The sequence below is a fragment of the Oncorhynchus mykiss genome, chromosome 10 (assembly GCF_013265735.2).
Source record: "Oncorhynchus mykiss isolate Arlee chromosome 10, USDA_OmykA_1.1, whole genome shotgun sequence".
Taxonomy (NCBI): domain Eukaryota; kingdom Metazoa; phylum Chordata; class Actinopteri; order Salmoniformes; family Salmonidae; genus Oncorhynchus; species Oncorhynchus mykiss.
In genome coordinates, this window is record NC_048574.1 from 35,852,759 (window position 1) to 35,874,878 (window position 22,120).

At 42.6% G+C, this 22,120-nt stretch overlaps 2 protein-coding genes across 7 annotated transcripts in view; one reads left to right on the forward strand and one right to left on the reverse strand.

Moving 5' to 3' along the window:
- The window catches only part of LOC110533756 (neuroligin-3), a 32,162-nt gene extending 27,794 nt beyond the window's left edge, over window positions 1-4,368 (reverse strand). For all 4 annotated transcript variants that reach the window (XM_021618262.2, XM_021618261.2, XM_021618259.2 and 1 more), the window contains exons 1-2: window positions 4,148-4,368; window positions 112-794 (exon numbers count right to left, since the gene is read on the reverse strand). In XM_021618262.2, coding sequence (XP_021473937.1) covers window positions 112-595 — 484 coding nt within the window. In that variant the 5' untranslated portion in view covers window positions 596-794; window positions 4,148-4,368. The remainder of the gene's footprint in view (window positions 1-111; window positions 795-4,147) is intronic.
- Window positions 4,369-12,356: 7,988 nt separating this feature from the next.
- On the forward strand, window positions 12,357-19,452 carry LOC110534918 (coiled-coil alpha-helical rod protein 1). Of its 3 annotated transcripts, XR_005053641.1 has the most exons (8): window positions 12,357-12,819; window positions 13,660-13,834; window positions 14,430-14,540; window positions 14,683-14,820; window positions 14,969-15,076; window positions 15,612-15,757; window positions 17,071-17,167; window positions 17,609-19,452. XR_005053641.1 is itself a non-coding variant. In XM_021619834.2 (7 exons), exons 2-6 carry the CDS (start codon window positions 13,781-13,783, stop codon window positions 15,615-15,617), a joined length of 417 nt encoding a protein of 138 aa, XP_021475509.2. In that variant the 5' UTR covers window positions 12,357-12,819; window positions 13,660-13,780; the 3' UTR covers window positions 15,618-15,757; window positions 17,071-19,452. The 3 variants fall into 3 exon arrangements, 2 of the variants coding, with proteins under 2 accessions (XP_021475509.2, XP_021475511.2); XM_021619834.2 differs by having other exon boundaries at window positions 17,071-19,452; XM_021619836.2 differs by lacking the exon at window positions 14,683-14,820 and having other exon boundaries at window positions 17,071-19,452.
- Window positions 19,453-22,120: the final 2,668 nt, after the last annotated feature.

A 22,120-nucleotide genomic window follows, 5' to 3' on the forward strand; every position in this document is an offset into this window, starting at 1 on the left:
TGCACAATGACAACTGCTGCATGCTCAAAACACGATCATCGCAAGGTGACAGCAAGGCCAATACAGTAAACATGGATTGTCCCTTTGGTCCATTTCATCCATTCCACTCACCATCCTCTGTTGGAACATAGATGTTTAAATACAAACAGTCCTCGTTCTGATCCTGAATGTAATTGGCCACTGTGTCCAGGTTATAGGTGAACCATATGGGCATCATGATCTCAGGCACTGTGTTGCGGATGTTCTGAGGGCACACTGGTGTGAAGTGGGTAGCATTCTTGATCCCTGACCAGGAGGAGGGCTGCTCTGGGGGCATGAAGCGCTTCTCCCCAATGGGAGGGGCAGCGTACGGCACCCCAAGGTACTGGTCAATGGGTTTAAGGACCTCACCTGGCACTGCGACCCGGAGGCCCCTCAGCTTCCCAAACTGGGTGTTCACAGTTGGGTTGAAGTTCTGGCTGTTCGCCACTGTGAATTGCCAGTAGGAACATAACATCCACAATAAAAGAACATGGCGGGCGGTGATGGTTGCGGTTCCTCGATGTTTTGATAGGTGTGCAGGCAACCGATGGTGCCTGAACTCTGCCAACCACATGGTCTGGGCAAATGAGTGCCTCTGCACCACGCCAATGTACACTCGAGTGTCCTCTCGATCCTTATAACCTACTGTATTCCACTCAACCAGGCATTGCTCAACCTGCCCTGGGCTCCAATTGTTACTAAAAACAAATAAACAAAGGCCAGGTATTCACTCATCTCCAGCTTCAACGCTCATTGATGTTCAGAACCCAGAGCTGCAAACAAGAGAGACAAATGGTCAGGTGAGCAAACATCGAAATCAGCGTTTCAACAAAAAAGTGTGGGTTGCTGACTGCAATGCCGCTGAGTATGTTGATGGGACTATGTTGCCAGATTAATTGAAAACTAGGGCTATTAAATATATAGTGCTAGAGTAGCTCATCATTCGTATGCTTACACAGAAGATTGGCTCCCTGTAGAAAACCCACACAATCATTTCAAAGCAATCTAATCACTTGGGAGAACTCAAGGGACCATTTGAACACACTATGGTGGTGAGTGAGTGGTAGTGTTGTCTGTAATCCAGCAGAATGTGAATGTAAATATATGCAAATGTTAATATCACAAAGAACATACTCATTGCCCTCAATTGTCTTTATATCTCACAACGATTTCGCCAGGGATAAGTTTACTCTACAAAGAGACAATATAATTTCCAGCATGTTTGGTGTTAACACATCTTCATGATTCTAGTGTGGGCTGATATTACCATGGGGAGAGGATTTGAACTATCTGAAAAAGCATCTGCATCAATGTAGGCGGAATGCTGTGTATGCTGCAATGCATCTGGAAGTGAGGGCTTTAGTGTACTGTACGTTCACTTTGTCTCATGTAAAAGGACAGTAATGAATCTGAGACAGAAATGTTTTTTTTTAAAAAGGCACTACATTAACAATGTTTGTTCTGGGTTCTTCAGTATTAAAGCATTAACGACAGTGATGTAACCGTTAAGCTGTGATGGAAGTACAGTGCCATATCATCACATTCTTTCTCGTTTGTATAGTTTAGATTAGGGATAGGCAACTGCCGGCACGCAGCCCCCCTTTTGAAAGGCCTCGGATCAATTTTAGGAGCTCAGTTTACTGTTAAGAGTTAGAATAGTAGAATACACAAGGTGCAATTTTGAAATGTGGCTGTGCATCAGCAGTTTTTCTCTCATGTCAGTCACTGATAGCTGCCATGGGATAATTGAGTGAATACATTTTTTTAGATAGCTGGCCGCTAGACTAACCTAGCAATCTAAACTTAGTAATCATGGTCAAATTACCGGCCAGGGGGCACCCATTGATTTGTTAGTCAGTCTCACTCAGATATCATTCAAAACTGCAAAGAATTCTCTCTCCACCCAAAATGTGTAGAATTGCAGCAAACTTCCTTTAAAACTAAAACATTTCACCTACGACCCATGGCAAAGTGTGTAGAATTGCACAAAATCAACTCTAACATGTAACAATTTTCTGTCCGCAGGCAAGAGGGGGGCTGCTAAAATGTTTTGCTCGCAATGTGGTGGATGTGGGTAGGCAGACCCAGGGGCAACTGCGGCCCCTCATGATGAGTTCAGCTTTTTTGTGGTCCCCATCAAAGTCTCCCTGGTTAAGATCCACAACAGCATGGCAATAACAACCCTTCAGTAACAGCTAATATAATCGTATGAAAATAGTGCAACAACAGTGTTGCAGAGCCACAGGCAGTAGAAACAGAGAGTAATGAGCCTCCTGGGTCATCGGGCTGGGTACTTGCTGGTCAATATGGATGACTCCAAGAACAAGCTTGTTTCCCTAAAATCAATTTCCTTAGCGTGTACTGATAGAGCTGCATATTGAGTCGCCTGAAAGTCAAAACTACTCTTTGCTGGAATGAACAGATATTGATTCTATCAAAAACTGAAATATCTCTGAGTCCTCTAACTCTTTAAAAGTGTAAGAGTTGTGTTGTGAAAACATAACAGCAACAGCTTTAGAAAAGACCAATAGAAAAGGGTAGTACATGTAGGCCCATGTGTGTTCATGTGTCTGAGGGTGGGGGGTAGTCAACATGTCTATTATGCCTCATTATCACCCATATAGGTCATGTTTCTCTTTTTTCTTTTCAACTTGTGCAATGATTGCAATATATTGCACAATGTATTGATAGAAAAAAAAAGGCTAAAGGTTGACAAAGTAAGCCTTGGCTACTTATTCTTTGAGCAGGTTAAGTATTTCTTCAGCCATTAATTAGGAAGCCAGTCAAAGCTGAAGAGGTGTATTCCCTCAACACATAGGATTGTGTTTAGACCAGCAGGGGAGATAGAAGAGGCTTTGCGACGAGACAGGAATACGAATAGATTACAACTCCACTGTCTGTTGTAAAACCTATCTGATGCGCCTATATTGAAAATAAAGACATTATCCCGAGTTCTCATCATCCTTAGGTTGAAACCATCACTTCAAAATACTGACATGTCAAAGTCTTTAATTTAGCACGGCCGCAACATGCCCTATTTCGTGAGCTGTGCGCAATTCTCAGTCCCAATAAAAAAGGCTATTGATTCACAAAATACAGAGTGAACTTGGACAATGGTAATTTCCCAGTGCACTTGAATGGTCATGGCAGGCCATCGGTTTTATGCATTCGAATAGTAAAATATGCCCAATGCATACAATTAACCATAAGTTAGCTACACTCACAACAGGTGTGTTAAGGTCACGAATATAGGCTACAAATGTTGCAATTATGGGCCAAAACTGGACAACAAAATATATTTATGAATTTGTAAGCATTTTAAACAACAACATGGTTTCGGGCCGTTATTGCGGCTACAGGCCCAATAATGTTATCAGTAGCTCTATAGGCTATGCCAGTCATAAGCACCATTACAACTACAACCCAAAGGACAACTTGTTATAACTCTATACGGGGGTCTAATTGGACACACAACATGCTTTGACATCTCTCCTAAATTGGTATGAATAAATCCCAATTGTATCAAGGTAGCAGCAGCCTGTGACCATTGGCAGAATGGTGATGGGTAAAAGATAACGAGAGTACGGCGTGAAGCAGTCTCTCGCTCCTCTGAGGTGCTCTTGCTAAATCCGGCGCTCTTTTGCAAATTATTAATCAGTGGTAATCCTTTCAAATCGTTTAGTCTAACTCGTTTTAATGTAAAAACTAAAGCATGCACAGTTAAATGTCAAAATAATAATAACGTCACTGTACACCACTTTGAAGGTGAGCTGGTGGCATCGATTCACCAGTGATGTAGGTAGGCAACGATGCGTTAAAATTTCAGAGTGAATAAGAGACTGAAAACCAGACGTTAAGACAAAAGACGAAGCCACTTCCATACTCCTCCAAATCTCCAAATAAACACCAAGGATGCGGTAGATTAGCCGAATAAAACGTCGCAACTGTTTAACCTAATTATCACACGCAAAACATCTCATTAACACCCATAATATATTTCAATTCAGTTTAAACGTACTACAATTAAACATCACATTCTGAAAAAAAAACAGCCCCGATCCTGCTATGTGGTGTACCAAGATCTTGCCAAACCTTCATCTCATGGAAATGGGAATTTTCGACTCACCTGCTCTACCGGAGACTCCTCTTCATCCCCGGCTGGCTCTTCTATCCATCGTTTTCATGGCACTGCAATGATGATCACAATTATTATTATTTTTTTAATAAAATCGAATGCAAATATTTTGCTTTCAATTCATATGTTCTATTTAGTATTCTTGATTAAAATTAATATCTTAGCCCTCTCGTTATGTGCGCGCGCAGCTCGTTCACGACGGCAAGGTCAGGAGCCCCCACTGCCTTGCGCGTTCCTAGGCAACGATGGGGATACGCGTGAGCGTAATAAGAAAAAGGGATGTATTTGTAACTTGGTCTAATCAAAATGATGCATATTTTATTATAATGATTAGGCTATTTAGTACATAACGCATCAGGTAGCCTATAGACTAGAGCTATGGCTTTCCCTGGGTACTTTGTGTAACGAAAGACCGTGATGCAGACTCAGGTCTCATCTAATTTAAAATGATGTTATGTGTGTGATAAGCATAACCGATGCTCATTACGGATAGGCCCATAGAATTGGGAATTAAAATACAAATAATTGAATAGGATCTCTATGGATAGACATATAGTCTGCATTTTTCCTGACAATCCAATGGAAATCATTTGAAAACATTCTGCACATTCTGCTAAAACCATCTCAATGCTTTAATGGAAGAATGGTGCAGGTATTGAATAAGGAAGTTTGTTTTAATAGAAATACAATTAAAGGTTTTCACATGAGAATGGTCTAATATAGACAAATTATTTGTTGCCTAGTAAATGGTGAATAGTTGTAAAATAAGTTCCAAGCAAGAATAGGCCTCAGTAATAGGCCTCAGTAATAGGCGCTCAGCATTACCCACCCAAACACAGAACTCCCTATTTGTGACATCTGGTACTGACGCTAAATTGGACACCTCCCTCTTGTGGTGAGTTTACATACCACAGCCACCGAGTGCCACTTGAGTGAGAAACGATGTTTTACAATCACAAGAATTCTTCCTAGGAGAGTAATTTCACCTTTAGGCTCACATAGATGACAGTTTTGCAAAACCAGATGAAAGAGAAATGCTGTCTCTTTTTTTGAAAATGTACTATATGTTACGATTTGCCAGACATGATATGTTATGATCTCTATCTAAGTGGCTAGGTGGCTAACGTTAGCTAGCTGGCTAATGTTTGTTTGGCCAGGGGTTAGGGTTAATTTTAGGAGTTAGGTTAAAGGGTTAGGGTAAGGTTTTAATTTTTTTATTTGACCATTATTTAACTAGGCAAGTCAGTTAACCAACTCCAATTTGCTTACCGCCCCAATAGGTCCACTGACGATGCAATCGCCATCACACTGCACATTGCCCTATCACATCTGGACAAAAGGAATATCTATGTAAGAATGTTGTTCATTGACTACAGCTCAGCATTTAACACTATAGTACTCTCCAAACTCGTCATTAACCTGTTGAATCTAGGGGGCACTATTTTCCTTTTTTGAAAAATAACGTCCCCAAAGTAAACAAGCTATTTTGTCAGGACAAGATGCTAGAATATGCATATAATTCACAGCTTAGGATAGAAAACACTCTAAAGTTTCCAAAACTGTAAAAATATTGTCTGTGAGTATATCAGAACTGATATTGCAGGCAAAAGCCTGAGATAAATTCAATCAGGAAGGGACTCTTATTTAGAAAGCTCTGCGTTCCTATGCGTCCCTATTGAGCAGTGAATGAGATATCAACCAGATTCCTTTTTTCTATGGCTTCCCTAATGTGTCTAGTGTCACAATACATAGTTTCAGGCTTTTATTTTGAAAAATGAGCCTGAACGTCAACATTGCGTCAGTGGTCAGCTGGAGTCTCTCAGAGTGTTTTGTGCGTAAGAGACAAATGCGGCCATTGTTTCTCTCTTTCCTACTAAGAAGCCACCTGTCCCGGTTGATATATTATCAAATAGATATTTGAAAAACACCTTGAGGACTGATTTTAAACAGCGTTTGCCATGTTTCTGTCGATATTATGGAGCTAATTTGGAATATTGTTTGGCGTTGTCGTGACTGCAATTTATTCTCAGCCAAACGTGAAGAACTAACGGAGTTATTTCGGCTACAAAAATAATATTTTGGGAAAAAAGGAACATTTGCTATCTAACTGGGAGTCTTGTGAGTGAAAACATCCGAAGCTCATCAAAGGTAAACGATTTAATTTGATTGCTTTTCTGATTTTTGTGACCAGGTTGCCTGCTGCTAGCTAGGCATAATGCTATGCTAGGCTATCGATACACTTACACAAATGTTTGTCTTTCTTTAGCTGTAAAGCATATTTTGAAAATCTGAGATGACAGGGTGATTAACAAAAGGCTAAGCTGTGTTTCAATATATTTCACTTGTGATTTCATGAATATGAATATTTTCTAGTAATATTTATGTCCGTTGCGTTATGCAAATTAGTGTCAGTTGATGACAACACTCCCGGATCCGGGATGGGTAGTTACAAGATTAAGCTCAAGACCCTGGGTCTCGATTCCGCCCTGTGCAACTGCGTCATGGACTTTGACGTGCCGCCCCCAGGTGGTGAAGGTAGGAAACAACTTCTTCACCATGCTGATCCTCAACACTGGGGCCCCACAAGGGTGCGTTCGCACCCCTCTCCTGTACTCCCTGTTCACCCATGACTGTGTGGCCATGCACGCTTCCAACTCAATCATCAAGTTTACAGATGACACTACAGTGGTAGGCCTGATTACCAACAACAACGAGACGGCCTACAGGGAGGAGGTGAGGGCCTTCAGAGTGTAGTGTCAGGAAAATAACTTCTCACTTAACGTCAACAAAACAAAGGAGATTATCGTGGACTTCAGGAAACAGCAGAGGGTGCACCCCACCCATCCACATCGATGGGACAGTAGTGGAGAAGGTGGAAAGTTTTAAGTTCCTTGGTGTACACATCACGGACAAATTTAAATGGTCCACCCACACAGACAGTGTGGTGAAGAAGGCGCAGCAGCACCTCTTCAACCTCAGGAGGCTGAAGAAATTTGGCTTGTCACCGAAAACACTCCCAAACTTTTACAGATGCACAATCGAGAGCATCCTGTAGGGCTGTAGGGCTGTATCACCGCCTGGTACAGCAACTGCTCCGCCCACAAACAAGTAAGGCTCTCCAGAAGGTAGTGCAGTCTGCACAACGCATCACCGGGGGCAAACTACCTGCCCTCTAGGACACCTACAGCAGCCAATGTCACAGGTAGGCCAAAAAGATCATCAAGGACAACAACCACCCGAGCCACTGCATGTTCACCCCGCTATCATCCAGAAGGCGAGGTCAGGTGCATCAAAGCTGGGACCAAGAGACTGAACAAGAGACTGAAAAACAGCTTCTATCTCAAGGCCATCAGACTGTTAAACAGCCATCACTAACATTGAGTGGCTGCTGCCAACATACAGACTCAAATCTCTTGCCACTTTAATAAATGTAATAAATGGATTTAATAAAAGGTATCACTAGTCACTTTAAATAAAAACACTTCAATAATGTTTACATATCCTACATTACTCATCTCATATGTATATACTGTATTCTACTGCATCTTGCCTATGCCGCTCGGCCATCTCTCATCCATATATTTATATGTACATATTCTTATTATTCCCTTTACACTTATTCCCTTTACACTTTGTATAAGGTAGTCGTTGTGAAATTGCTAGATTACTTGTTAGATATTACTGCACTGTCGGAACATGGTGCACATGTCCTTTGCACCCACTTGCTGCAGTAAGGCGAGGGAAGTAGCTAGATAGTGTAGCCAATTTCAGGCCAGGATGACATCTAAAGCACAATTATTGTAGTGATTTTCACCGAAAATGTAGGTTACAACTACGGCATTAACATCTAAAAATGTTTGTAAAATAAACAAAAAATGAGCTACTCCGATAAAAACGAAATGATTGTGAACACACTCCCAAGTCCAGTTTCGGCAGACAAGTTTCTAATTCTCTCTGAAGTTTCTAGTCACACCTATAGATGGCTAGCTGGGAAGGGCTCATCATGACAACTGACTTCACTGACCAGTGTTGCCAACTATGTTTCTGCTGAGTTTCGCTGTTTCCGCGACGACGTCACAGCACCAATTTGCCTTGCTGCAGCACGAATATGGTCTCCAACGTAACGTTATCGCCCCCTCCTCTTCCATTTCCCATCCTGTGTGTTCGCAATGCTGCGACTTATGTTACATATACTGCAACTCTCGTTTGCGGCAGAATTGATAAGGAAAAGTCGCTAAATGCCATCAAAACCCTCGGTGTCAATACTCCCCAATGGTTGCCTGAAAAGTAGCTGAATTTGTCTCTAGAATCCTTCACAAATACAATTAGCTGGAGAGGTCTGAAAATATAGCAGCTAAATTGACAACACTGGAACTGACTTAATCGAATCCACTCGAATATTGCTGCGCGAGATACGTAATCAATGTATTTGGGAACCAGGCGTGGTATTGCCATGAAAGTGTTGTTCAAAATGTTGGTATATAAAAGAAAGAGTCGTCTTTTGTAACTCGTTGTAGAACTTAGGTCATTTTACGATTCTCTGATGGAAAGATGCAATGAGGATGAGAGGCCCGTAACGTTAACTTCGGGAAAGCAGTGCTAGTACCGTAGTTCTTGCTGTAAAATTGACTAATAGAAGTATAAAGGGGAGGAATTGCACATGCAGGAACGCCCTGAATTGCGCGCCGCAATCACACCCTTCTAAACAATTCCATGAGGAGCGTTTGAAAAATAAACACTTTAATTGAACAGTTGCTAATTCTACAGGATTAGCATTGAAAGCGTGACTAGCGGTGGGGAAATTAGGTAATAAAGTGGCTGTAGATCATTTGAAAAACGTTTAAGTTAATAGAATGACAGTAAAACACTCGTGTTTTCTGAGTAGACAGCTGAAATTCACCACGATTGTGTTAATGTTCCACCTTGATGGCAAACTTTCTGTACGCTACCATTCACTCCCAGTAATTTTAGCTCCGGCGATGGTCCAAAGAATGTGTTTATAATAATTCTTCATGGAATTATTATGTTAACATTTATTATCTTGAACCTATCTTGCAGATGTATTGTCGTGGGCTTTTTGCAAGTTAATTATCCTCACGTATTAAGTGTTGCATATTGTTTTTCAGAGGGAAGTCACAGCAAGCATCCAGTCTGCCTCAATCACAGTACCAGGGACTGCAAAGGGTGAGGGACCACACCAATAACATGGGTCACCCCTGCCACAACACCACCATCAGACTCTGCCAACCCATGGCCCACCAACACTCAGACCAAACAGGAAATTCTGGAACTGCGCAGATAAAACCAGAGGATTCTGATCTGGAGAGAGAGGTGAGCAGTGATTTATCATCATCGCATATAGACTGACCAGGTGAATCCAGGGTAAAGCTATGATCCATTATTGATGTCACTTGAAAAATCTATGTCAATCAGTGTAGCTGAAGTGAAGGAGACCAGTTAAATATATGTGTGCCATTCTAATAACATTTTATTTGTCACATACACATGGTTAGCAGATGTTATTGCGACGTGCTTGTGCTTCTAGTTCCAACAGTGCAGTAATATCTAACATGTAATCTAACAATTCCACAACAACTACCTTATACACACAAATCTAAAGGGGTGAATGAGAATATGTGGATGTAAGTATATGGATGAGCGATGGCCGAGCTGCATATGTAACCGATGTGAAATGGCTAGCTAGTTAGCGGGGTGCGCACTAATAGCGTTTCAATCGGTGACGTCACTCACTCTGAGACCTTGAAGTAGTTGTTCCCCTTGCCCTGCAAGGGCCGCGGCTTTTGGGTAACGATGCTTCGTGGGAGGCAGTTGTTGATATGTGCTGAGGGTCCCTGGTTCGAGGCAAGGTAGGGGCGAGGAGAGGGACAGAAGATAAACTGTTACATTGATGCTGTTGACCCGGATCACTGGTTGCTGCGGAAGAGGAGGTCAACTCCTGACACCACACTCCGAGTGCCCTCACCTCCTCCCTGTAGGCTGTCTTGTCGTTGTTGGTAATCAAGCCCACTACTGTTGTGTCATCTGCAAACTTGATGATTGAGTTGGAGGTGTGCATGGTCATGCAGTTGCGGGTGAACTGTATTATCCTCAATGTACAGGGGGTGGCTGAGCACGCACCCTTGAGGGTCAGCGAAGTGGAGATGTTGTTTCCTACCTTCATCACCTGGAGGGCGGGACCCAGGGCCTCAGGCTTGATGATGAGCTTGGCAGGTACTATGGTGTTGAATGCTGAGCTGTAGCCAATGAACAGCATTCTTACATAGGTATTCCCTTTGTCCAGATGGGATAGGGCAGTGGCAGTGTGATGGCGATTGCGTCGTCTGTGGACCTGTTGGGGCGGTATGCAAACTGAAGTGGGTCTAGGGTGGCCAATAAGGTGGAGGTGATATGATCCTAGAGTAGTCTCTCAAAGCTCTTCATGATGACAGAAGTGAGTGCTATGGGGTGGTAGTCATTTTGTTCAGTTATCTTTGCCTTGTTGGGTACAGGAACAATGGTAGCCATCTTGAAGCATGTGGGGACAACAAACTAGGATAGGGCGCGATTGAATATGTCTGTAAACGTACCAGCCAGCTGGTCTGTGCATGCTTTGTGGACGTGGCTAGGGATGCAGTCTGGGCCAGCAGCCTTGCGAGGGTTAACAGGTTTAAATGTTTTACTCACGTCAGCCACAGAGAAGGAGGGGAGGAGGGAGGGGGCGCAGTCCATGTTAGCGGGCCGCGACAGTGGCACTGTATTATCCTCAAAGCAGGCAAATAAGGTGTTTAGTTTGTCTGGAAGCGTGGCGTGGCTGGATTTCTTTTTGTAGTCCGTGATTTCCTGTAGACCCTGCCACTTACGTCTTGTCTGAGCCATTGAATTACGACTCCACCTTGTCCATGTACTGGCATTTCACTTGTTTGATTGCCTTGCGGAGGGAATAACTACACAGTTTATATTCAGACATATTCCCAGACCTCTTTCTATGGTGAATTGTGCTTTCAGTTTTGCACGAATGCCGCCATCCATCAACCGTTTTAATAGTCACAGTGGGTACAACATCTCCAATGCGCTTCTTTATAAACACGCTCACCGAGTCAGCATAACGGTCAATGTTTTGATCATGCGGACTGGAATATGTTCCGGTCAGCCTCAAAGAACAACAATCTTGAAGCATGGCTTCCGATTGGTCGGACCAGAGTTGTATGGTTCTCGTCACTGGTACATCCTGTTTGAGTTTCTGCCTATAAGACGGGAGGAGCAAAATGGCTTCGTGGTCGGATTTGCAGAATGGAGGGCGGGGGAGGGCTTTGTATGCATCGCGGAAGTTAGAGTAGCAGTGGTTGAGGGGATTGCGCATGCACGTAGCGCAAACAATATGCTGGAAGAATTTAGGTAGACTTGTTCTCAAATTTGCTTTGTTAAAATCCCCAGCTACAATAAATGCAGCCTCAGGATGTATGGTTTCCAGTTTGCATATAGTCCAGTGAAGTTCCTTGATGGCTGTCTTGGTGTCTGCTTGAGGGGGAATGTACACAGCGGTGACTATAACTGACGAGAATTCTCTTGGTAGGTAAAATGGCCATCACATGATTGTAAGGAATTCTAGATCGGGTGAACAGAAGGACTTGAGTTCCTATATGTTGTTATGATTACACCATGAGTCATTAATCATAAAGCATACACCCTCGCCCTTCCTTTTCCCAGAGAGGTGTTTATCTCTGTCGGCGCGATGCAAGGAGAAGCCCGGTGGCTGAACTGATTCCAACAACATATCCCGAGAGAGCCATGTTTCCGTGAAATGGAGAATGTTACAATCTCTGATTTGTCTCTAGAAGGCAACCCTTGATCGTAGTTGTTTTGGATCGCCTACTGGAATTAGCTCAATTGTCCTGGGTGGTGTTCCGAACAGAGGATCCACTTCAGGAAAGTCATATTTCTGGTCGTAATGTTGGTAAGTTGACGTTGCTCTTATATCCAATAGTTCTTCCCGGCTGCATGTAATAAGACTTAACATTTCCTGGGGTAACAATGTAAGAAATAATACACACAAAAAAAGCGATTTTTGTCGGCGCTATGATTCAGAGGGTGAATGGGCAAGACAAAATATTTATGTGCCTTTGAACGGGGTATGGTAGTAGGTGCCAGGCACACTGATTTGTGTCAAGAACTGCAATGCTGCTGGGTTTTTGACACTCAAGTTTCCGTGTGTGTCAAGAATGGTCCACCACCCAAAGGGCATCCAGCCAACTGTGAAAAGCATTGTTGTCAATATGAGACAGCATCCCTGTGGAATGCTTTCGACACCTTGTAGAGTCCATGCCCCGATGAATTGAGGCTGTTCTGAGGGCAAAAGCGTGAGGGGGTGCAGCTCAATATTAGGAAGGTGTTCTTAATGTTTTGTACACTGTGTAAGTAGCCTAGATGTTACATTCCTCATTCAATATTGAATATTTTACTGACAAATGTGTATCCTGCTTTTATTTGAAGTAGGCCTAATTTAAATAAAGTTTTGCAAGTGATATTCCCTCCCTCCTTACATCTTGTATTGCAGGCAGAGTCATTAAATGAGGTGATGTGGGAGGAGTTATGTATGACTGAGCTCAGCCAAGTCACTGGGGAGCTGGTTCAAAAGGGAGAGGAAAAAGAGCCTCAGCACCCAGGTAACAGTTATTCACAAGAACTCAAGGTTTTTGTTTATTTTCATCCCAGCTCACCTCGGTTTTATATGTGATAGTAACTGGGGGAAATTTCAGTTGGTTTGCATCTAGCTTGCAGCCACTGTTGAGGTTTTCCTACCAACAGCAACAATGGCATGATTGCAAAACTGTATATTGAATGTCCAAAAAAAATGGTGTAGAAGCCTTGTCAGTTATGCTTGTAGCCCCCAATGACTGCCATTGTGAATCACTGCTTCACCCCATTTTTATTTATTTATTTTATTTTTTACCCCTTTTTTTCTCCCCAATTTCGTGGTATCCAATTGGTAGTAGTTACAGTCTTGTCTCATCACTGCAACTCCTGTACGGACTCAGGAGAGGCGAAGGTCGAGAGCCATGCGTCCCCCGAAACACAATCCAACCTAGCCGCACTGCTTCTTGACACAACGCGAAAGCCAGCCGCACCAATGTGTCGGAGGAAACACCGTACACCTGGCGACCTGGTCAGCGTGCACTGCGCCCGGCCCGCCACACAAGTCGCTAGTGCGCGATGAGACAAGGATATCCCTGCCGGCCAAACCCTCCCTAACCCGGACGACACTGGGCCAATTGTGCGTCGACCTCCCGGTCGCGGCCGGCTGCGACAAAGCCTGGGCTTGAACCCAGAATCTAAGGTGGCACTGCTAGCACTGTGATGCAGTGCCTTAGACCACTGTGCCACCCAGGAGGCTCACCCCATTTATTGTTTAAATATCAATTCCCTGCTCCCAGGTTTCCATTCAAACCTCTTTATGTACTCCGTTGACTTTGTATTACACGATGCTTGCTGTCTGTGGTATGCAGCTGGAGAGGGAGTCTGGGGAGGTGGAGAGGCTGAGGAGTGAAGTGCAGACAGGAGGCCCAGAGGCTGACCAGGGAAGCTGAGACAGCTAGGCTGCAGGCTTGGGAGGAAGTCGAGCAGGAAATGCAGAAACTAAAGAAGCAACTGGATGAATCCAACAGGAAACATGAAAGGCAGGTAACAAGACCTCTTAAGATTGTTCGAATTTCTTTCTGAACAATTGAGCAAACATATCAATTGAACATTCCAATAAGACCTTTTTAAAGAAAGTATTCAGACCCCTTGTCCTTTTCCACATTTTAAAAAAACTTTTAGCCCATAGAATTTGTAGTAATGCTGGAGTCAATCAAATATCACAAGAATACACATTTGCCACATGGCAAAATGTATGTAGAATTGGAAGATAATTAGTTTTAAAACTGCAACATTTTCTCTCTGCCAACAAGAGGGGTGTTGTGAACAGTTGTTGATCAGTGCTTGTGCCCATAGAAATAGACACGGCACACACAGGGGGTGTGGGATGTTCCCCAATACTGGAAGGGGGGCTTGAGTGAAAAAGTTTGGTAACCCCTGCTCTAAGGAAACACACAAGGAAAAGGACAGTTGGTGCTTCAACTGAGCAGAGAAATTGGTTGTTCCTCCAGCAGAGAAAGTGTTGCCTGTAGAACAAGGTTTATCTTGGCTGATTTAATATGAATGTATGGTATGAGCATATTTGCATATTACTATATAATAAGTAGTCTCCAGTATTCTAATCTGAATTCCTCTATAGAAGCTGAATAAGGAGAAGGAGGCTCTGCAGGTGACAACAGAGTTTCTGACGGTCAGACTCAACTCTGTGAATGACATATTGGCCCTACAAGAGGAGAAGAGGGTTGAGAAGGTACGTGATCAATTGTTAACAGTGCCATAGCTGATGTAAAATCCCCTTATTTTTGTCAGACAGTCATACACATGTGGGAATGGATATTAATAAACTATCTAAGAGCTCTGAGGGTTAAGTAAAGGCTTAGTCATGTCCACAGACTAGGTCAGACCCTCTCTTGAAGGCTGGGCCTAAAGGCACTCGGGTTCTGCGCCGCTGGAGAGAGAAGGTCTTCATGTTGTTGGTCGAGCTTCACTCAAAGGACATTGAACTGAGGGGAGAAAAGGACAATTGTACAGTATGTTCCTATAGGAGGTTTCTATATTTTTCAAACAGACAAATGACCACCCACTATAAAATAATGTTCAGTCTATTCATCGGCGAATTTGTTGATAAGGAATATTTTCGAAACATCCATGAGTCTATTGTGTGTCCTTTTGTTTCAGATCTCGTCTCTGGAGCAGGAGGTGAAGGAGAAGTACCAGTCTAGTGTGTTCCAGCACAGCCTGCAGGACAGAACAGCTGCGCTGGACCTGGAGAGGGTGGCTTGGGAGGTGAGGAGGAACAGGGTACAGCCTCTGGGATTGTCTCAATGCATCCCTTCATAGGATGTCTTTCCTCCATTTTGTTGAAACAGGATGCATCTGCCATTGCCACAGGGAGGTGCCATGTTAGCACAGCAGAGGGTGCTGCTTCTCATTAAAACATTTGTTACGCACCACCAATCAGTATTAAACGCCCACACCAGTAGAAATCCACATGATCAAGCTGAAAGACGATTGTTAGAGCTTACCCATGATGTTGCACAACAAAAAATAAAGCTGCATAGGCTATTGCATTTTTTGTCTGACATGGTAGGAAAAGAGGGATGGACAGAACAAGGTCAAATGAAAAACAAACACATTTCTCTCCTAAGGGGGAACTTCATTTTCTACACAGAGCCAATCAAATGCTAGGGTTGAATGCCATTTCAATGCAAAAGAGTCAACGAGACGAGATTTGGAAGGATGACCCTGTGAGACTAATTGCAAGTTTACCATGTTAAGAAATATTCTGCTATTGTTTTATCAAACTGACGACTGTCCCCAGGCGTGAGAGGGGTCTGGTGAGTGAGTATAAGGGCGCTCGGACCACAGCCCTGCAGACTTCTGTGGCCTTGGAGGAGCAGCAGCAGCAGCAGAGACCCTCAGGGAAGAACAACACTCTGAAAGCCAAAGACAAGCTACAGACCGGAGGTAACTTCTACCTACACACCATATTGTCACATTGCCTCTTCATATGAATACCCTCTTCTATTATGTTATACAAGTAGTGTGCCTTCACAAAGTATTCATACCCCTGAATTTATTCCACATTTTGTTGTGTTAGAGCCTGAATTCAAAATGGATGAAATATGTTTTTATCACCCATCTACATTCAATGACAAAGTTCAAATGTTTTTAGAATCTTTTGCAAATGTATTACAAATAATATACAGAAATATCTCATTTACATAAGTATTCACACCCCTGAGTCAATACATGTTAGAATCACATTTGGCAGCAATTAAAGCTGTGTCTTTCTGGGTAAGTCTCTACGAGCTTTGCACACCTGGATAATTATTTTTAAAATTCTTCAAGCTCTGTCAAGTTGCAGGATGCATGTTTTGGAATCATTTTATTCTGTACAGATGTCTTTCTTTTCACTCTGTCATTTCAGGTTAGTATTTTGGAGTAAATACAATGTTGATGATCCATCCTCAGTTTTCTCCTATCCCAGCCATTAAACTCTAACTGTTTTAAAGTCACCATTGGCATCATGGTGAAATCCCTGAGTGGTTTCCTTCCTCTATGGCAACTGAGTTAGGAAGAATGCCTATATCTTTGTAGTGACTGGGTGTATTGATACACCATCCAAAGTGTAATTAATAACTTCACCATGCTCAAAGGGATATTTAATATCTGTTTTTTATGTATCTACCAATTTCTTTGCGAGGTATTGGAAAACCTCCCTGGTCTTTGTGGTTGAATCTGGGTTTGATATTCACCGCTCAACTGAGGGAACTTACAATTATCTGTATGTGTGGGGTACAGAGATGAGGTAGTCTATCAAAAATCATGTTAAAGACTGTTGCACACAGAGTCCGTGCAACTTATGTGACTTGTTAAACACATTTTTACTCCTGAACTTTTTTAGGTTTGCCATAACAGGGATTGAATACTTATTAACACAAGACATTTCAACTTTATATTTTTTATTAATTTGTAAAAAATATCCACTTTGACATTATGGGGTATTGTGTGTTGGCCAGTGACACAACATCTCAATCCATTTTAAATTCAGGCTTTAACACAACAAAATGTGGAAAAGTCAAGAGGTGTGAATACTTTCTGAAGGCACTGATAAGTATTCAACCCCTGTTATGACAAGCCTAAAAACGTTCAGGAGTAAAAATGTGCTTAACAAGTCACACATTTATAAAACAGATGAAACTGTAATTTGACTACAGATAACATATCTATAGACACATAGTAATAACCATTGAACTGTTCTGTGTTTTCCCTGTTAGACTCAGTGGTCCTCAGCTCAGAGGACGATGTAGAGGAGGACGGGGTGGGGCAGTCCAGAGCCAAAAGAGAACTCACAAAAGTGACCTTCTGCAAAAAGTACTGGGAACTTTTTTTGCTTTCACTGCAAGTTTTGAACAATCCATTTCTCTTTTGAAATTGAACTTTTCAAGTTTCAAATCTTTGACATTCCATTACATACTTATGTAACTCAGACTCTTTATAAAATAACACTGTTGACACAACAGCAATGTTCCCACTTTGAAGCTACATGACTTGAGGTCTTGATTGGCCAAGATGAAATGCATTGGATTGATTTGTTTGCTTTTGTAAGATTTCGTGAATTTTCTAACTGTTAATTAGCGCTGAACACTAAAGTAATGTCCTCTAGCTTATACCAGTGAGAGATACCATTCCTCACCTTTGGCTGGCAGGCTACGGCCAGGGGAGAAGCTGACGGACTGATGAGTTCATATAAGGTAGGTGGGCATGTGGCCTGTGCTCTCAGTCTAATCAATAAGTCAATGTGTTTTCTCCCAGGGCCTCACAGCAAGGAGGAGCATGACAGGAAAATCAAATGAATTGATAGCCTCGATCAAAACCGCGTGCTGCCTTCCACAGAAGAAGACTAAATAACAGGCTGAGTTATGACCCTAAGTGCTCTGAACTGTAGTACTGGAGAAAGGAGATTGACCTCTGCTGATGGTTTTGTAGTCTTGCTATTGGTTGTGTTTATAAAGACATGAATCAGCATCTTCTTGGACAAAGCTGTGTATTGTTTTGTGTGCCGACATAATGTAATATTTTGAACTTTAATTGTGTCTTTTGAAGTGCTGTTTTGAAAGCACTTAGAACTTAAGAAGCATTTCATGAAAATGAGGTGTGTGTGTGTGTGTGTGCTCCATTAGGAATGGAGAGGTCAATCAGCAGCTGCCATCGTCTGGTCATTACTGTAAATGGAAGTCCGGTCCAACTGGAAGAGATGTTCAATTTAGTGTTATGAAAGTAGCTGTGTCCCTTTCTAAGTTCAATTCTATATCTATTATGAAGCTGCAGTAGCTGGCTAAAGTAGTGACCAACCAGAAAAACAACCTGAAATGCAGAAGATAAAAAATACACAGGTTTATGTAGGCATTCGTGATTATGGTGAGAAATTGAATTCATTTATTTTGTTTAACCCTAGTTCCTGCTTGTGTCCCTAGCCATCATCTTTTCTTGTTTTCCTTTTACAGAACACCATTACAGTGTCATGGCATTTATTCAGCACTAATTGGGGCTGAGGCTCACTCAAGCATATCTGTCTGAGGCACAATACAAACCCTGTTGTTGAAGTGCTAAGATAACCAAGCTATCTACAGTTTTTACCGTCAGTAAGTAGGTGACGTGCTAGATGCAAGGTTATTTTGGCCAGCATAAAGGCAGTGCGAGTTTGAGTGTGTGCAGGAAATGCAGGGTGATTAATTTTTTCCCCCAGAAGGCTGTTAAGCAGCAACAAGACTGGTTTAATGTATTTTCTGCCCAACAGTGTTCTCATCAGACTCCAGCAGCTCTAAAGCATTGTTTGGCTTGGTGCAGAGAGGAGCCCTGACATAACGTGTATCCTATGCAGTTAGGGGTTCATTTTTCATTCCAGTGTCCTCCCTCTCTCAGGTTATTGTTATCACAGTGTATGTTTAACTATGGCTCACTGACACTGTAATTACTTTAATTTATGTATTGGTGTTGTCATGTATATGTACACAGATTGACATGAATAGTTTTCTCTGCATGTTAGTACTATAATGATGAACATTTCTGTTATAATCAATGTAGGACTGTCTATTCTGATTAGGCCTATATCTCTAGAGGACTACCAATCCATCTAATTGAGTGGACAACTTTAGATGATGGCAAATACTAACACTTAACTATGTAAGTACGGATCTATAGTATAATAACAAATGTAATCCCACTGGTGGCTTGCCTTTGAAGCTAAGCAGAGTATGTCCTGGACGGTCCCTGGATGGGAGACCAGTGGTGTTAGAGGGCCAGTAGGAGTCACTTTTTCCCCTGGTATTTTTTTTTCATCCCAATGCCCAAGGGCAGTGATTAGGAACATTGCCCTGTATGGGGTGTCGTCTTTCAAATGGGATGTTAAACGGGTGTCCTGACACTCCGTGTTCACTAAAGATCCGATGGCACTTATTGTTAGAGTAGAGGTGTTAACCCTGATGTCCTGGCTAAATTCCTGATCTGGCCCTCAAACCTCAAATCTGGCCACCTAATCAAATTATTTGTCACATGTGCCAAATACAGGTGTAGACCTTTACAGTGAAATGCTTACTTACCAGCCTTAACCAACGATGCAGTTAAAACATTTTTTTTTAAATAAAAGTAACAAATAATTAGAGCAGAAGTAAAATAACAATAGCGAGGCTATATACTGGGGGTACAGGTACAGAGTCATGCTGGGGCATCGGTTAGTCGAGGTAATATGTACATGTAGGTAGAGAAGAGTAGCAGCAGTGTAAAGGGGGGGGGGGGCAAAGCAAATAGTTTGGGTAGCCATTTGATTAGATGTTCAGGAGTCTTATGGCTTGTTCCCAGCTTCCAATTGGCTCATTCATCCCCCCCTCCGCTCCCCCGTAACTATTCCCCATGTTGTTGCTGTAAATGAGAATGAGTTCTCAGTCAACTTACTGGTAAAATAAGGGTTAAATAACAGTCAAAAAGAAACACACGTACTCTGGATTCAACTCTTCTATTTCATTCCCATTTCCACCTGCAGAAACATTTTCAAACGGCAGAGGGCATTGCTGTCCAGTAACGATGGCTGACATTGCAGATGATGTTATGTGAGTCTTTCAGTGGGCTTTATTTGTTATTACACTTAGACACTGACACATGCACAGTAACAAACAAAGTGACAGAACCGCTATTACTATTGGCTGTGGGGAGTGTGCTGTTTTTTGCACTGAAAGCAACTGATTCAGTGAGTACTTCCAAATAAATATTTTATGTCAGCTTCTACTACATCTTGTACCATGTTCATACTGCACATTTCCCTTGGGAAGTGACAATTCCCATAGCAGTCCATTACTTTATTGGGCTTAATAAAAAAGCCTTCTTGTGAAACAGAAATAACATGTAGCACTTGGGCAGAGAGAGGAGACTCGCCCACCAGCACTTAAATCCTTCTATCTCTGTTTCTCCACACATAGCCAAGTGTGCAATCTTCATGTCAGCACAGTGATAACAAGGATCTGATGAAAAACCTGCAGAAGGCAACAAATGATCCCTCTTATTCATAACCAAACATGCATAACCTACCTGAAACATTTCAGTAAGTTTCAGTTGCTTCAGCAGCTTGGCAAGAGTATTGTGGCACAGTAGCAAGGCAACATAGTGGTAGCTAACTTATGAATAATTGTATAGGTTATTGCAAGCCAAACAAGACATGAAATAATTGAGGCGATTAAAAAGCTGTCAATAAGCTCACAGACCTTATTAGCAATTCAGAATGAATCATATGTAAAATACGAGATTCAGACGAGCAGGAAGGTGCTGACCTCCTTGGCTCAGTCACCTACCTTCCTTACCTAACGATGCTGGGCAGCCTCCCTGTAAGCAGCTGCTGATCTGTTGGAGAGGAGGGGCAGACAAGGGCCCGGGGGGGAAAAGTGTCTGCTATGGCACTCAGTGCTGTTTTGTAGTTAGGAAGATGATAAAATCTAGTGGAAAAGGAAAACATCTTAAACTTAAAACTGTCTGTTGTCTTTGGACCATATGGCACATAAACACTATGTACAAAGTATGTGGACGCCCTTTCAAATTTGTGGATTTGACTATTTTAGCCACACCTGCTGTTGACAGGTGTATAACATCGGGCACACAGCCATTCAATCTCCATAGACAAACATTGGCTGTAAAATGAAGAGCTCAGTGACTTTAAACATGGCACCGTCACATAGGATGCCACCTTTCCAACAAGTCAGTTCGTCAAATGTCTGCCTTGCTAGAGCTGCTCCAGTCAACTGTCAGTGGTGTTATTGTGATGTGGAAATTTCTAGGAGCAAAAACTGCTCACAATCTCACAGAACGGGACCGCCGAGTGCTGAAGTGTGTAGCGCTTTAAAATGGTCTGTTCTTGGTTGCAACACTCACTACCGAGTTCCAAACTGCCGCTAGAAGCGACATCAGCACAATAACTGTTCGTCGGGAGATTCATGAAATGGGTTTTGCTGGCCGAGCAGCCGCACACAGGCCTAAGTTCACCATGTGCAATGCCAAGCGTCTGGAGAGGTGTAAATCTCGCCGCTATTGGACTCTGGAGCAATGGAAACGCATTCTCTGGTGTGATGAATCACGCTTCACCATCTGGCAGTACGACAGACGAATTTGGGTTTGGCGGATGCCAGGGGAACACTACCTGCCAGAATGCGTAGTACCAACTGTAAAGTTTGGTGGAGGAGGAATAATAGTCGGGCTGTTTTTCATGGTTCGGGCCCCTGAGTTCCAGTAAAGGGAAATATTAATGATACAGCATACAATGACATTCTAGACGATTATGTATTTCCAACTTTCCTGTTTCAGCATGTCATCTAGTTTACATAATGTCATTCAGATTGAGTATTGCCATCAGACATCCACATCTTTTCAGTACTGGTCTGTGTATTTTGAATAGGCTGTTTAGTTTGTGTTATACTTACCACACAAACTGATGAGAAAAACTCCAAGCTTTTGTTGTAATAATATCCCTAGCAAACACAGTTCAGAATGTCAGTGTCTTGGCCAAGGATGTTTAGGGATGTTCAGGCTGACCTGGGGACATAGCTAACCCTCCGTGCCTGTTATCTGAGGCGGAGGCTAAAGCTGATGTGATTCAGTCAGTCAGTGCAGTGATCACCACCAGCAGCGCTCCATGCTGGACCAGGACATGGTGGATGTCTTAGTGCTGTGGCAGGCCAGGTTAAGGGGTACAGCAGTATGCATAAAAAAGCTGTGCAACTGGGGGAATGCAGCCCAGTAACCATATTTATAGATACAGTAAGTCTGGGGCATCACCTTAGGGAA

What these genes read in the sequence shown, in the direction of transcription:
- LOC110534918 (XM_021619834.2), top strand. Translation starts at nt 13,781, where the DNA reads ATGCAGAAACTAAAGAAGCAACTGGATGAATCCAACAGGAAACATGAA. An exon ending in ACAGGAAACATGAAAGGCAG is followed by an intron (nt 13,835 to 14,429) that starts GTAACAAGACCT and finishes ATTCCTCTATAG; the next exon opens with AAGCTGAATAAGGAGAAGGA. An exon ending in AGGAGAAGAGGGTTGAGAAG is followed by an intron (nt 14,541 to 14,682) that starts GTACGTGATCAA and finishes TCATGTCCACAG; the next exon opens with ACTAGGTCAGACCCTCTCTT.